This window comes from Narcine bancroftii, chromosome 4, assembly GCF_036971445.1.
Source record: "Narcine bancroftii isolate sNarBan1 chromosome 4, sNarBan1.hap1, whole genome shotgun sequence".
In the NCBI taxonomy this organism is placed as follows: Eukaryota; Metazoa; Chordata; class Chondrichthyes; order Torpediniformes; family Narcinidae; genus Narcine; species Narcine bancroftii.
The window spans coordinates 292372749-292385882 of NC_091472.1; the positions used below are offsets into that span (position 1 = coordinate 292372749).

Consider the following 13134-nt stretch of genomic DNA (forward strand, 5'->3'; position numbering starts at 1 on the left):
CATTGACTTATAAGCCAAATTGACTTCAATCTGGTTTTTTTCCAGTGAATTTAAAGTGTCAAAGTATATCTGGCATATGAGTTGACCCCCGCCCTCCCTCCTCCCATTTTTGAGAAATTTTTTAGTGTTTCACGATTCGACTTATACACCGAAATATATGATATAATCTTTTTCTGGCATCATTATTTTTTCAGTAAAATGATTATGCCTGTGTAATGAAATTCATGAGTTATGGTTGTGAGTTACTTGAATTATAGATGTTTATTTGTGAGAAGCTACAGGTGACAATGAAGTCACATGACTTCATTCTAGTGAGCTTCCTTTGGTGTTGGCAAACAAAAATCAACATTGTTTTATTACTTCAGGAGGCCAGTGGTCAGCATCAGCAAGTTTCTGTGGATTCATCAACTGAACACTCTCCCTATTCCTACCAACAAAGCAAGTAATCCTCAGGTAACTATTATCGCACATGTTAATGATTTTTTAAATAGATGCATTATTCCCTGAGCTCAAATTAAAAAGAAATACAGTACATCACAGCACATTTTAAAGGCAGTCATTATAAATGGAAATAAATACCTCCTTCAAAATGTGTTTATTTGCTAGAATTATTTAGAAAAAAGTGATGAATTTTGCTTTCACATTTTTAGTTCTGAACTTGGGTCCTCTAAAGGAGAATTTTGACAGATGGTGAGGTGGAGGGGGGGGGGGGGGTGGCTGAAAGGGTACCATGATTTGGCACATGAAATCTATCCAGAAAGCCGGTTCTTGAAGCTGTTCTTCAGCTTTATGCTGGGAAATTGCCACTCTCCACTTGCGTCACACAGGATGTGAGAGTCCATTGATTCAGGTTTAAGAATTAGGGAGGCAAAGCAAAAAGGAGGTTGCTTTTAAATTATTTTGATTTTTTTTAATTTCTTTAAATTATTTGTTTGTTACGCATTTTTAGCAAACCTTTTTAAAATTATTTTCATTCTGTGGCATTCAAGTTTTAACTAGTTATTTTTATGTAACAGGCAATTTAACTAAAATTTGTGAATTTTGTACAATAAAGTTATGTAGCACAGAGATCATCCAACCATACCCTTCTCCATCAATGCTGCAGAATTAGATGACAATTCAAGTGCTCTCCCAGATATTTCAGGCTTTGAACCACAAAATTACCTTCCACATCTCCTCCTATCACTCCACCAGTTTTGGACCCAATTTGCCAACTTTCATTGGATTCCTTGGGGCCTAGCCTTCTGGAGTAGTCCCTCATGTCTTTTTTTTTGGCTTGGCTTCGCGGACGAAGATTTATGGAGGGGGTAAAAAGTCCACGTCAGCTGCAGGCTCGTTTGTGGCTGACAAGTCCGATGCGGGACAGGCAGACACGATTGCAGTGGTTGCAGGGGAAAATTGGTTGGTTGGGGTTGGGTGTTGGGTTTTTCCTCCTTTGCCTTTTGTCAGTGAGGTGGGCTCTGCGGTCTTCTTCAAAGGAGGTTGCTGCCCGCCAAACTGTGAGGCGCCAAGATGCACGTGAGGCGTTATCAGCCCACTGGCGGTGGTCAATGTGGCAGGCACCAAGAGATTTCTTTAGGCAGTCCTTGTACCTTTTCTTTGGTGCACCTCTGTCACGGTGGCCAGTGGAGAGCTCGCCATATAACACGATCTTGGGAAGGCGATGGTCCTCCATTCTGGAGACGTGACCCATCCAGCGCAGCTGGATCTTCAGCAGCGTGGACTCGATGCTGTCGACCTCTGCCATCTCGAGTACTTCGACGTTAGGGATGTAAGCGCTCCAATGGATGTTGAGGATGGAGCGGAGACAACGCTGGTGGAAGTCCCTCATGTAGGACCTTGTCAAACGCTTTGCTGAAATCCACAGAGACTATATTAACTGCATTTTTCTCAACAATTCATTTCGTTAATTTTCAAAAAATTAAATTGGTAAGACAGAATTACTTCTAATAGAGGCATAACCAACATTTGATTAGTCTTTGCCTTTCCAAGTGTTCCAAGTCCACTTTTACCAGACTATTTTATAATCTGAACATTTTAGTAAAATATCTTTTTCATGGTGTTCCATTATGTACCTTACTAATATTTACAGTAATCTTGACAGAACTATTTTTTTCATTGATTTTTTACATTCTATAGACCTGAATATCAGAGATAGCATTTTAAAGAGCGAGATGTGTGCAGTATATTTATTTGTTCCTTCGCAAATACACATTCTTGCTCTTGTAATAGAGGCATCAGGAACAAAATTATTAGAAAACATATAACCTAAATTTTATAAATAGAGCAACTGTTGTAGCCACATATCATGTTTCTTCATGTATTAAATTCAGTGTTGCTATTTCTCAATATTTCATTTCAATTGGCCATCTCATTAACTCAAAAAGAATACTTGCTGTTTGGTAATGGTGAAATTTCTTCACCAAAAGCTGTACATGCACACATTTTGAGATGTTACGAGGTGGTAATTACCATTTGGGCATTGCTTGACTTTCATTTTCTCTTCTATTGTAGCAGTTTCATCTCAATTTAAGTTAAATACTGACCAAAAGGCCAAGCTAGGACATCCCAGGTTTATCTAGTTGAATGTTTGCACTAAATAAGAAACCTTCTGCATTATAAGACTTGTTGCATTGATAATTAAATGTCCTGAGTGCATGTTGGTTGTACAGTAAAAGTTTTGCATTCCATTTGCAAGCCAACTAATGCAGAGAGAGTGTGTTCCTGCTCTGAGTCCTAAAGCTTGGGGGAAGTTGGTATCAAGTCTCAAATATTTAAATAATGATTTCTGTTAAAAGTCTTATTTTATTTTTTGCTGCTATGAGCCTGGTATGTGCTTTAAATTTGACTGGAGTCAATATAAGTGCAGGTGCACCAATGTTAACAACACTAAAGGGGGAGTAGTTTCTGCTGAGGCTGTAAAGCAAAGAGTAGATACTGTGTCAATGCTGGTCACATTTTGGTTTCTGTGTTTATAATGCTATGGATGCATGCCCCACAACACAATGTAATCTCATAGTTTGAATTGATACCTTTGTTTTGCTACATTACTGAAAAATCTTAAGGATGCAAATGCATCATATAAAAAGCAAGCATTTCTTTCTTCTTTCACTGAGCTGTCTGCATTTTCTTCCAATGAGACGTGAAAAGCCAAGAAAGGGAAATAACGAGGGAAGAAAATCATTGTTATTTTAAATTGATGAGCAATAAGGGTAAACATTTCTTAATAAGACTTTATCCACATTTTTTCTGTTGCAGATATACAGTGATGGCTCTCTACCCAAGGGCTGAGAACATACAAGGACTGAAACAATCATGGCTTCTGATCTAATGTTTGTTAACAATCATCAATTTTTTGCACAGATTCTAAGAAAAAATAGTTGTAATAAAATCAACTAAAACAAATATTTTGGAATAAGTTCTGTCAAGTATAAATAAATACTAACATTCATATCGAGGTATATAAACCTCTAGGAAATAGGTTTATTTTGGTAAGAAGAGGTTATTTTTAAAATCTTTTTCTCAAAACCAGAACAAATATATTCAAGTTGCATGCCAGATTGGTGTTCATAGACTAACAACTTCGGCTATGATTTATCTTCTGTATTATATGCTACAAAATTTCCTAAATGTCACAAATAATCAGGTATCTTCCACTGTTGTCCTACGCTTGCAGTGTGAGTGTTGTGAAGTGATATTTTAATGAGTCTTTTTGTTAATGCCTTCTTCAATAGAGGTGGAGTACAGTCATCAGGATGTTTTTAAAATGCAATCTGCCTTAAATCTTTTGTTTTATTAGATGTTTGAAGTGTTTTAAAGATATAGGTCTTAGTCATAGAAAGTAGCTCAATAATGTCTTGTAAATCAGCATTATTCGATTTTTATAGCATTACGAATTAGTTTGATTCATTGTGAATCATACCTTTTTATTGTTAATGATTTTAATATTTTTTCTTAACTTAGTAGAAATTTTAGGAAGAAAGTCATGTTTTTCTCAATTTGATAAAATTTTAAGGTGGTTGGGTTATAAAATTCTCTTAATAATAAAAATGAGCTGGGAATTCTGCAAAACAGAAAAAAATGAAAACAATTCTTGGCCTTTTTTCAGGTTTAATCAATGTAAAATTCTTAGAGTAGACAAAAGAGTAAAAATTGGTGAGCTTGTCATGACAGTTTTTATACTGTGCTTTAGCAAGTTTTAAGGGATGCTGGAGCTGAAATGATTTATGATTTCTCACAAGGTAGCAAGTGAGGTAGAAAATGATTTATTATTACTGCAAAAAAAAAAGCTAAATAAGAAAATAAACTAAAAGATTAGCAAAATTTTGGGGACTAGCTCTCTGTTGTTTATTTATAAAAAATACTTGGCACTTTTAACATTACCAAAGAACTTTGAGCTAGTGACGAGACAAAAATGATCTCAGCTTAGTATTTTTTTCAATACTCTTTTTATGTTATTTTGTGCCGGACCAGCTTGCAATTTGATGTGCCTTTTTACATGTATTTAGATTTAATTTTTTTTAATGTAGGGACACAAAAATAGAAGCATGAAGGAAGGTTTTGATCCAAGCAGTGCCACACTTTATATTTTTTTTATTTCCATCATTGTCCATCTTCACTACATGTGCTAGATATAATAAGAATAATTTTGAAGCTATGAAATCTCTGAGAACTTTGTACAGCTTTATCTGGTTAGACAATTTCATTATATTATCATATCAAGTAAAGTTCACCTTATTCATGATATGTATTTAAAAATAAATACGTCATCTTCCAAATGACTGTGCATTTGTCTGGTCAGCTTTTGATCAATTATCTACCTCAAGGCTATGTTTTCTGTTGTGCTTGGTCAGGTTGTTGGCCCTGCCTCTCTCAATAGACCAAATCACTCTAGCTCAGGAGTTAGGGGGTAAATATTTTATTTTCATGTGTTTAGTTATTTTTCCGAATTATTGTAATATATCAATATATTAAGTTCTTATCAATGGATTTCATAGGTTCAAAATGTTTGCTGCTTAAGAGATTTTTAAATTAGTTTTTAGACTCTCAACAAAAGTAGTCTTTTAAAGAGCAAGGTAGTTGTGGCATTACTTGATCTGTGTCAAAATCTAGATAAATTGCAGCATCACCTGAACTTGGATGATTTCCAGAATCAAAGCAACAGATAATTACTGGATTGGTATGAAATGTTTAAGACAGAAATCTAAGAGGTCTATAACTGTAGAATTGACTGGTTTTGGTATCGAGTTGAGTGCCATACCATACTTGTTATCAGGATATGATTTGGTAAAAGTAATCTCTGTACATAAAAGAAATAATCAGTACCTAAAACTTCACCTTGTAGACAACCATTAAATTATAAAAAAAATTAATTTATGAAGACCTTTTGTACAGATTGTTTGAAAAATTTTCATAGAGATGTCTATATGATCAAGAGAGTTATTTTTTTTTATCGTTTTACTTGTGCCACAAACTTGCCAGTGGTAACTTATTTGTCCGGTCCCAAATGACACGTTCTGTAGTTTTGTTTCCTAAGATAAGTTGTTTAAGCCAAGAAAACATATTGATTGATTGATTTAGATGGTTTGATAGTATTTCTGTGCATTTTCTTTTGGAAAACTTTTGAATAAAAAATACCAATTTAAAATATTTTATCTGACAGTGTAGTGATCTGATTATTTCTCATTTCTCTTTATTATGAGCTTTCAATAGTACTGTGTTCAGAGCTGAAATATTATTTGGAAATTTCTACAAAGGAACTCAAATATAGTAATGATATTTTCATATCAAATAATTTTCATCTCTAGAACTTCTTGTCAGGCTGTTTAAGCGATGGTATTTATCTGTGTTTAGATCATTATTTATCGAACAATGCAAAAAATCTCTCAGGTCATCTCCACAAATGAAAGGAAAAGTCCAATTTGGTCAATTATTGCCCAATTTCAGTAGTCTGCTTCCAATCATCAGTAACATTATATAAGAGGTCATCAGTGGTATGGTTAAGGAATTTAGATGCCATTAACCTGTTTAATACTTTCATTCTGGTTTTCTTTGAGGCCACTCAGTGCAGAACTCATTCCAGCTTAGACCTGAATTGGTGAATACAGGGATAGATTCTTTAACATCAAACTTCAATTTAATGGTATTTGATGTTGAGGAATCTGAGAGAAGTTGCGGTAACAGGAAATAGAATGGAAGGGGAAGAGAGAAAAGTTCTCCAGCACCTTAATTCATACCTACCATTGAGTTTTTGAAGCCCAATTTTCCCTTATCCAAATACCTTACGTTGATTTATTTATGGCTTTAATTCTATCATTGTGTCTTTGTTTACAAGGTTTAATGCAGCGCTAGGCTCCACTGAAAACCTGCGCAGATAGTGAAGAAAAACATTATCAAGTTTGGTCCAATAAATGGCAAAAAAAAAAGACTTGCACCACACCAATGCCATCAAATAAGCAGGTACTTTGCAACTATTTTCTGATTCCCCAAAGCCTCTCCTAAATCCACAAGGTACAAGTCAGAAGTGTGGTGGAAAACTCTCCATTTGAATACATACTATTTCTGGACAGCATCATTTTTGCTTGTTACCTCCTGACGTGCCTATTCACCACAACAAGGAGCAAACAAAGACAACGGAAGACAAAACTAGATATAGGTTGTACCTCTCTAATCCAGAGCTCTGTGGTCCAGCAACTCCTGTGGTCCGGCATATTAGGAATCTGCTACCATTAGTTTGTGGATCTGCCACCAGGGCAGCGCTGTTAGCAGCACTAATGCGCCAAAACCGCATTGCAGTGAGTGTTTTGGTGATATAGTTGTGTTAATTTCTTATATTTGGCTGTATTTTAGCCCTTCAAAGTGTCAAGCAAGAGACCAAGAGGTGCAGAAGATGGTGCTACTGCTCATAAGCATTTCCTTAGGGGTCATTTCTGTTTTCCAGCATTTTCTGTGGTCTGGCAATGGCCAGATCGCAATGTTGCCAGATTAAAGAGGTACAACCTGTATATGTGTTTACTGAAGGTGAAAAAAGTGAGCAGGAGGATGTTCAACTCGGAGGAGATCTAAAAACCTTTGAATTCCACCCACAAGATGTCAGAAATGATTAGAGGGGATTAGCTAGTGCAAGTGAGTACAATAAAGAGTTCACAGAGCATGAGAACTTCAGAACAGGAAGTAAATGGATATTTAAAACAGTCCAATTTGACCTGCTGCCTTCTGACTGGAGACGTGATGCCAATTTGAAAAGATCATCAAGGCTGCAATCCTTGAGGTCACCATCCTAGCAAGATTTCAATTGAGCACTTGATAACCACTGGAATCTAGATGAGGAGGAACGGCTTTTCCCACAGGAGTTGAATCTGTGGAATTTGCTGTCCATTGAAGCCATGGAGGCTACCTCAGTAAATATATTTAAGACAAGGTTGGATATATTTTTACATAGTAGGGAAATTAAGGGATACGGGGAAAGTATAGGTAGGTGAAGATGAGCCTATCATCAGATTGGCCATGATCTCATGGAATGGCGGAGAAGGCTTGAAGAGCTGGATGGCCGACCTGCTCCTATTTGTTTTATTCTGATGTTGACATTCTGCTGTCAACCAAGGCAGACTGTAGTCCTTCCGTTAGGAAGTCAAGAAACCAGTTACAAAGAGGGGTGTTGAGTCCTAGCGAGGAGAGCTTCTGGAGTATAATTGTATTAAACCCCGAGCTGAAGTCAATGAACAGAAGAAATAAAACATGGAAAACTGCATACACCATGATAGAAGTAAAAGCCCAATGCTGGAGAAACTCAGTAGGTCAAACAGTGTACTTTATATAGCAAGGATAAAGATACGTAACCAGTGTTTTGTGTTTGAGCCCTTTATCAAATTATGACCAAAATATAGGTAAGTGCACGAATAAAATGATGGTGGGGAGGGGCATTTGGTGAACCACAGGCAGGAGGTAATAAGTGGATAAGGGAGGGAGGGCATATTAGTAAACAGGGAGAGGGGGACTGGCTCTGTGAATTGAGAGGGAAGGGGTGAAGAGCTCGAGGTAAGAAAATAAATGGGTAAACAGCAGCCTGGTGTATGAGGCGTCATTCCCCAAGTGGGTCAGGATGGAGTGAAGGGACAAAGCTATAGCATTGTCAGTGGAACAGTCCCATCTCTAGGCGAATTGAAATGGGTCCAGTGTCTCTGGGAGGTTTTCTTTGATATGTTCCATCACCAGATGCTCAAAGCAGTTCATAATGGGGTTGGAAAATGCCACAGAGTGCTCGCCATTGAGGCCTGTTACTGTCGTTCTCTTTGGTACTAGGATGATGGTGGCTGCCTTGAAACTCATTGGGATGATGGGCTGCTGCAACAATGTGTTGAAGATGGTCTGTACAACTAAAAATTACCATTTTAGTGGAGGAAATCTGACAGTGACTTCTGAGTCCAGGTATATATAATTAAATGTGGAAATCAATAATTTAGTGCACCTTCATAGGTCACAATATTCGTAGCATTATTATCAGAAATCATTGAACTGATTAGAATATATGTTCTTATAAAACATAAGTAACTTTTTTTTTACAATACTTACAAACAGTTTTTTAAAAATACTTTTATAGACATAGATTATAATTTCCTAGGGTAATCATTTCAAATTTTTATACCTACTAAAATAATATTTTTTGTCATTTCATCTTATTTTAATGAGTTCATGTTTATCTTCTGTGTTCCTCTCGATCTTGGTTTTACTTTTTGCAAAGTGTTAAAAAATTAGGTTGAAAACATATGTGGTTTGCTATCTATTGTTTTTTGATGGCATCATTCTTGCAAGAGCCCAGCAAATCCTAGTGTTGACAGTACATGATGTTGGAAAAGATAGAATTCATTCCCAGTTAACCAGCAAAAGTGAGATTGGTTAGTTGTATGTTTGAGGTTAACAATGAGTGCCATTGCTGCCATTAGAAGTGTTCATTTCTCCCATTACTAGTTATTCAGTATCATCTCCATTGCAATCATTACAAGCAAAGAAGTCAGTCCATTTAGGGCAGGGAGAAAAAAAACTTATTTGAAGAGATAAGATGAACCATTTTATTATTGTGACAAAATTATCTTTCCATCATTTTCACGGTGCCAGCCACGTATTATTGAAATTCCACTGAATTCTGAATATTTCAACGAAGTGAATGTCAGGCAATTTATGTCGCCAGTTACTAATTTCAAATTACATCTTTTCCAGACTGAAATCTGCTCAAACATTCTTAAGTTGTTGGCAGAAGTTTTAAAGTTCCTTTAATTTAACAGCATTTGCCACCTTAGCTCAGACCCAACAATATAATGCCCCACTTTAAAATATTACAAGTTGCACCCATCTAAATTTAAAATACTGCATTTGGATCAAATTAAAATGCTAAGTTTCAATTATGGTAACATGATTTCCTCATTAATTTGCAAGTTCTGGACAGCGAATCTTATTTCACAGTGTGATATTTAATGTTACGAGCCCAGAGCACCCAAAAACCCAGCAGCAATAGATATTCACCAAGACAAATGCTTACTTAAACAAAAGTTGCTTTTAATTATCTTTAAACTTGAAAATAGAATCACACTTTAACTTAACTCTATTAACTTACTTAACCTAACTTAACTCCCTTCTAATTCTAAGCACACGTGTGTTTAAGTACAGAAAAATTCTTTGGTTCACAGTCTAATTTCACTTCTCATTCCTCCAAGTTCACTGGTTGCAGGCGGTTGCAGGCAATTCTTATTCTGTGCACAGAATTTAACATTTATAGAGTTCACCAGGTTACTGCTCAGGAAGGTTCTTGTCAGTTTTCAGAGAGAGATTTGTTGTTCCTTTTTAATCAGCCACTTCAGTGTCTTGCTGATGAAACTTCCCCCATCAGGGTTCTCCAGATGATAACCTCTTTCTTTCAGGTCACCACAGAGTTCCTTTTTGTTTCCCTTATTCTAAGTGAAACGTTAGGCAGCCAGTCCACTCCTCTTGCATGAATCAGGGCTTTGACCAGGCCATCTTCCAAATGGGCTTGCCAGCTTGTCCTGTTCCAGTCCCAGCTACTTCTGCTGGCTGTAACACTGTACAAGTGATGTGTGTGTGTGTGTGTGTGTGTGTGAGAGAGAGAGAGAGAGAGAGAGAAAGTGTGTGTGTGTCTCTCTCTCTCTTTCTCTCTCTGAGAGAAAGCCTGTCTGACTCTTTCTGCCTGCAAAACCACATGACCTCCCCCCCCCCCCCCCCCAACAACAGCAAGCGAACCTCCAGTGAACTCTCTTGAGCATTCTTCAAAGCTCTTGCAAAAGCTGTGTAGCTGATATGTCTAGCATGGGGCAGAGCTCCATATTGCCTTAAAGTGTTTGTATGTGACCTACTCTAACAAGCCTTTCCCAATTTATCTCCCAAAAACATCTACATACTCTGTCACATTACATACTCTTTTCACTCACAATATATGGTTAACAACTTAATATGTAGCACTCCACATTCAGATTCAGATGTGTATAAATTAGAGCCCATTCTAGCATTGAATGTGTTATATAGAATTGGTGAAAAATTAGGAATAATTCTCAAAAGAATTAAATTGGTGCCATATGGTTGATAAGAGGCTCTTGGAGCCAAACTAACACTTGACCCTCAACAAACAACATCAAAAATTAATTAACTTACTATTCATATGCTGTTTGTGAGATTTTCTGATACAGCATATTCCACGACACATTGTTGCACTCAACAGTCTACATTTTGAAAGTCATGAATTAGTCACAAAACTAGGTGGCAAAGAGAAACTGTTCAGCTGTGCATTCTCATTGACAAGAATTTCAGAACATACATGGAACTGGATTGCACAAAGTCATTGAAAATGCTAGATTATCTGATTTCAACCTCCTAAAATTTGTCTGAATTATGTTTTAGTCATTTTAAGATAATGGCACTGATATTATATATGATTTTTTTTAACTGCATATAGAAACTGTCTCCCTGTCTGTCAGTAAAGTGGTATCAGTCAATGATATTATTTTACATCAGATGACTGAAAGTTTGGGCTTTCAGAACATTTGAAGCATTTTAGATCCACAAGGGGGTACTGTTGCATTAGTTCATTAATCAAAGTGATTATCCATATTAGCTCACTTATTCTGTGAATGAGCATGTGGAAAGATCCTATAAATCATGAATTCTTTGGTATATGGATAAACTGACCAATACATTATTACATATTTTGAAAAACTTGATTTATTCATTCAAGAATGATTCATTCCATTTAGTTTTGATAAATTAGCCAAATGTATAAAGCTTTGTAGGTTAGAACAAATAATATTTATTCATATCTTTTATTGTCCTTCTTCTTATTGGTATTTCCACCCATAATTGAATTATGAAACAAGGGGACCAGGGTTCTGCTTGGGTTACTCGGGAGACTTTAAACTAGAATGGCCGGGGGGGAGGGAACCAAATGAAGGAGAACAACAAGGAGAAGGTTAGAGTGCAATCAGAGAAAGCTTGTAGACAGTGTTTGAGGGGGGGTGGGCAAGGCAGGTGATAGAAAAGGGGGATGCTCTATACAAAGATGGACAGAGGTCGATTGCAAAAGGTCATAAGAGAGCTGTTGGTAAAGATAGGGGCATACAGGAAGCAAAAAGTGGGAAATCTCTAAAATGCATATATTTTAATGCGAGGAGCATTGTAAGGAAGGTGGATTAGCTGAAGGTATGGATTGACACTTGGAAGTATGACGTGGTAGCAATTAGTGAAACATGGTTACAGGAGGGTTGTGACTGGCAGCTAAATATTCCTGGATTTAGTTGCTTTAGGTGTGATAGAACTGGGGGGGGTGGGGGGGGGACAAGTGGGGGTGGGGTTGCACTGCTTGTTAGAGAAAATATTACGGTGGTGCTTAGGTGCGATAGAATAGAAGGCTCGTCCAGGGAGGCTATTTGGGTGGAATTGAGGAATGGGAAAGGAGAAGTTACAATATATAGGGGTGTATTATAGACCATTGAATGGGGAACATGAATTAGAGGAACAAATTAGTAGGGAGATAGCAGATATTTGTAATAAGCACAGGGTAGTGATTGTGCGGGATTTTAATTTTCAAAATATTGATTGGGAAACCCATTCCGTGAAAGGGCTGAATGGGTTGGAGTTTATAAAATGTGTGCAGGATAGCTTTTTATATCAATATGTGGAGGTACCAATTAGAGAGGGAGCTGTGTTGGATTTACTTTTGGGGAATGAGATGGGTCAGGTGACAGAGGTTTGTGTGGGGAAGCACTTCAGGTCCAGTGATCATGGTGCCATTAGCTTCAAGGTAATTATGGAAAAGGATAGGCCTGGGACAAGAGTTGAAGTTTTTGAGTGAGGAAAAGTTAGGTTTGAGGAGATGCGAAATGATTTACAAGGGGTGGATTGGGATAGGGTTAGAGGGTACTTGGATCAGTGCGGACTAGAAGGGCCAAATTGGCCTGTTTCCGTGCTGTAATTGTTATATGGTTATATGGTTATAATGAAACAATTCATCCCACAGGATCCCTACTGATTAAAAAAAAAACAATCAAACTGGGCCCATCTTGCAGAAATAGGTCCATGGCCCTAAAAATCCATGTACACAACCAGGTACTGCTGAGATGAGATGAGTGTTCTTCTCCCTACCATCCTTTCAGGTGAGGGGTTCCAAATATCTCCCCTCCCATTTTCTGGGTGAATGTATGGTTCTTCTCAATTACTTTAAGTCCAAGACATCTGATTTTTTTTTTAAACTCTCTGCTTTAAGTAAATGATCCTCTTTCTTCATTTAGGAACATCCTAACTCTATAGAACTAATTTATGACTTCCCTCAGCCTCCAGTAGTCCAAAGGAACTATTCCTAACTTATTCAATCTTTCCCATGTTAGTTCATCTTCCATTTCTGGCAACCTTATCCAGTGCAATCTGCCCAGAAAATCGCATAGTGCTCAAGCAAAAGCCTAACTTGCATTGTATGCAATTGTAATAGAACCTCCATTCTCATTTTCTGTTCTTTAGTTAGTGAAAAAATAACCCAATTTTCCTCTTTCACCACTTTATAAATCTTTCCTGGCACTTTTCATAATACTTACATGCATATAACTGATGCTCTGTTCCTCCTTCCATTCAATGTCCTGA

The 13134-nt window shown here is 37.0% G+C and overlaps 1 protein-coding gene and 1 long non-coding RNA gene across 11 annotated transcripts in view; both read left to right on the top strand.

Annotated features, from left to right (window-relative positions):
• Positions 1-5654, top strand: part of rbms1a (RNA binding motif, single stranded interacting protein 1a) — a 309299-nt gene extending 303645 nt beyond the window's left edge. For all 10 annotated transcript variants that reach the window (XM_069935379.1, XM_069935377.1, XM_069935378.1 and 7 more), the window contains 2 exons: positions 366-453; positions 3259-5654. In XM_069935379.1, coding sequence (XP_069791480.1) covers positions 366-446 — 81 coding nt within the window. In that variant the 3' untranslated portion in view covers positions 447-453; positions 3259-5654. The remainder of the gene's footprint in view (positions 1-365; positions 454-3258) is intronic.
• A 691-nt stretch (positions 5655-6345) lies between these two features.
• Positions 6346-12647, top strand: LOC138760163 (uncharacterized). Its single transcript, XR_011355476.1, has 3 exons — positions 6346-6459; positions 8302-8427; positions 12518-12647. It is a non-coding gene; the product is annotated as an uncharacterized lncRNA (long non-coding RNA).
• The last annotated feature ends 487 nt before the right edge of the window (positions 12648-13134 follow it).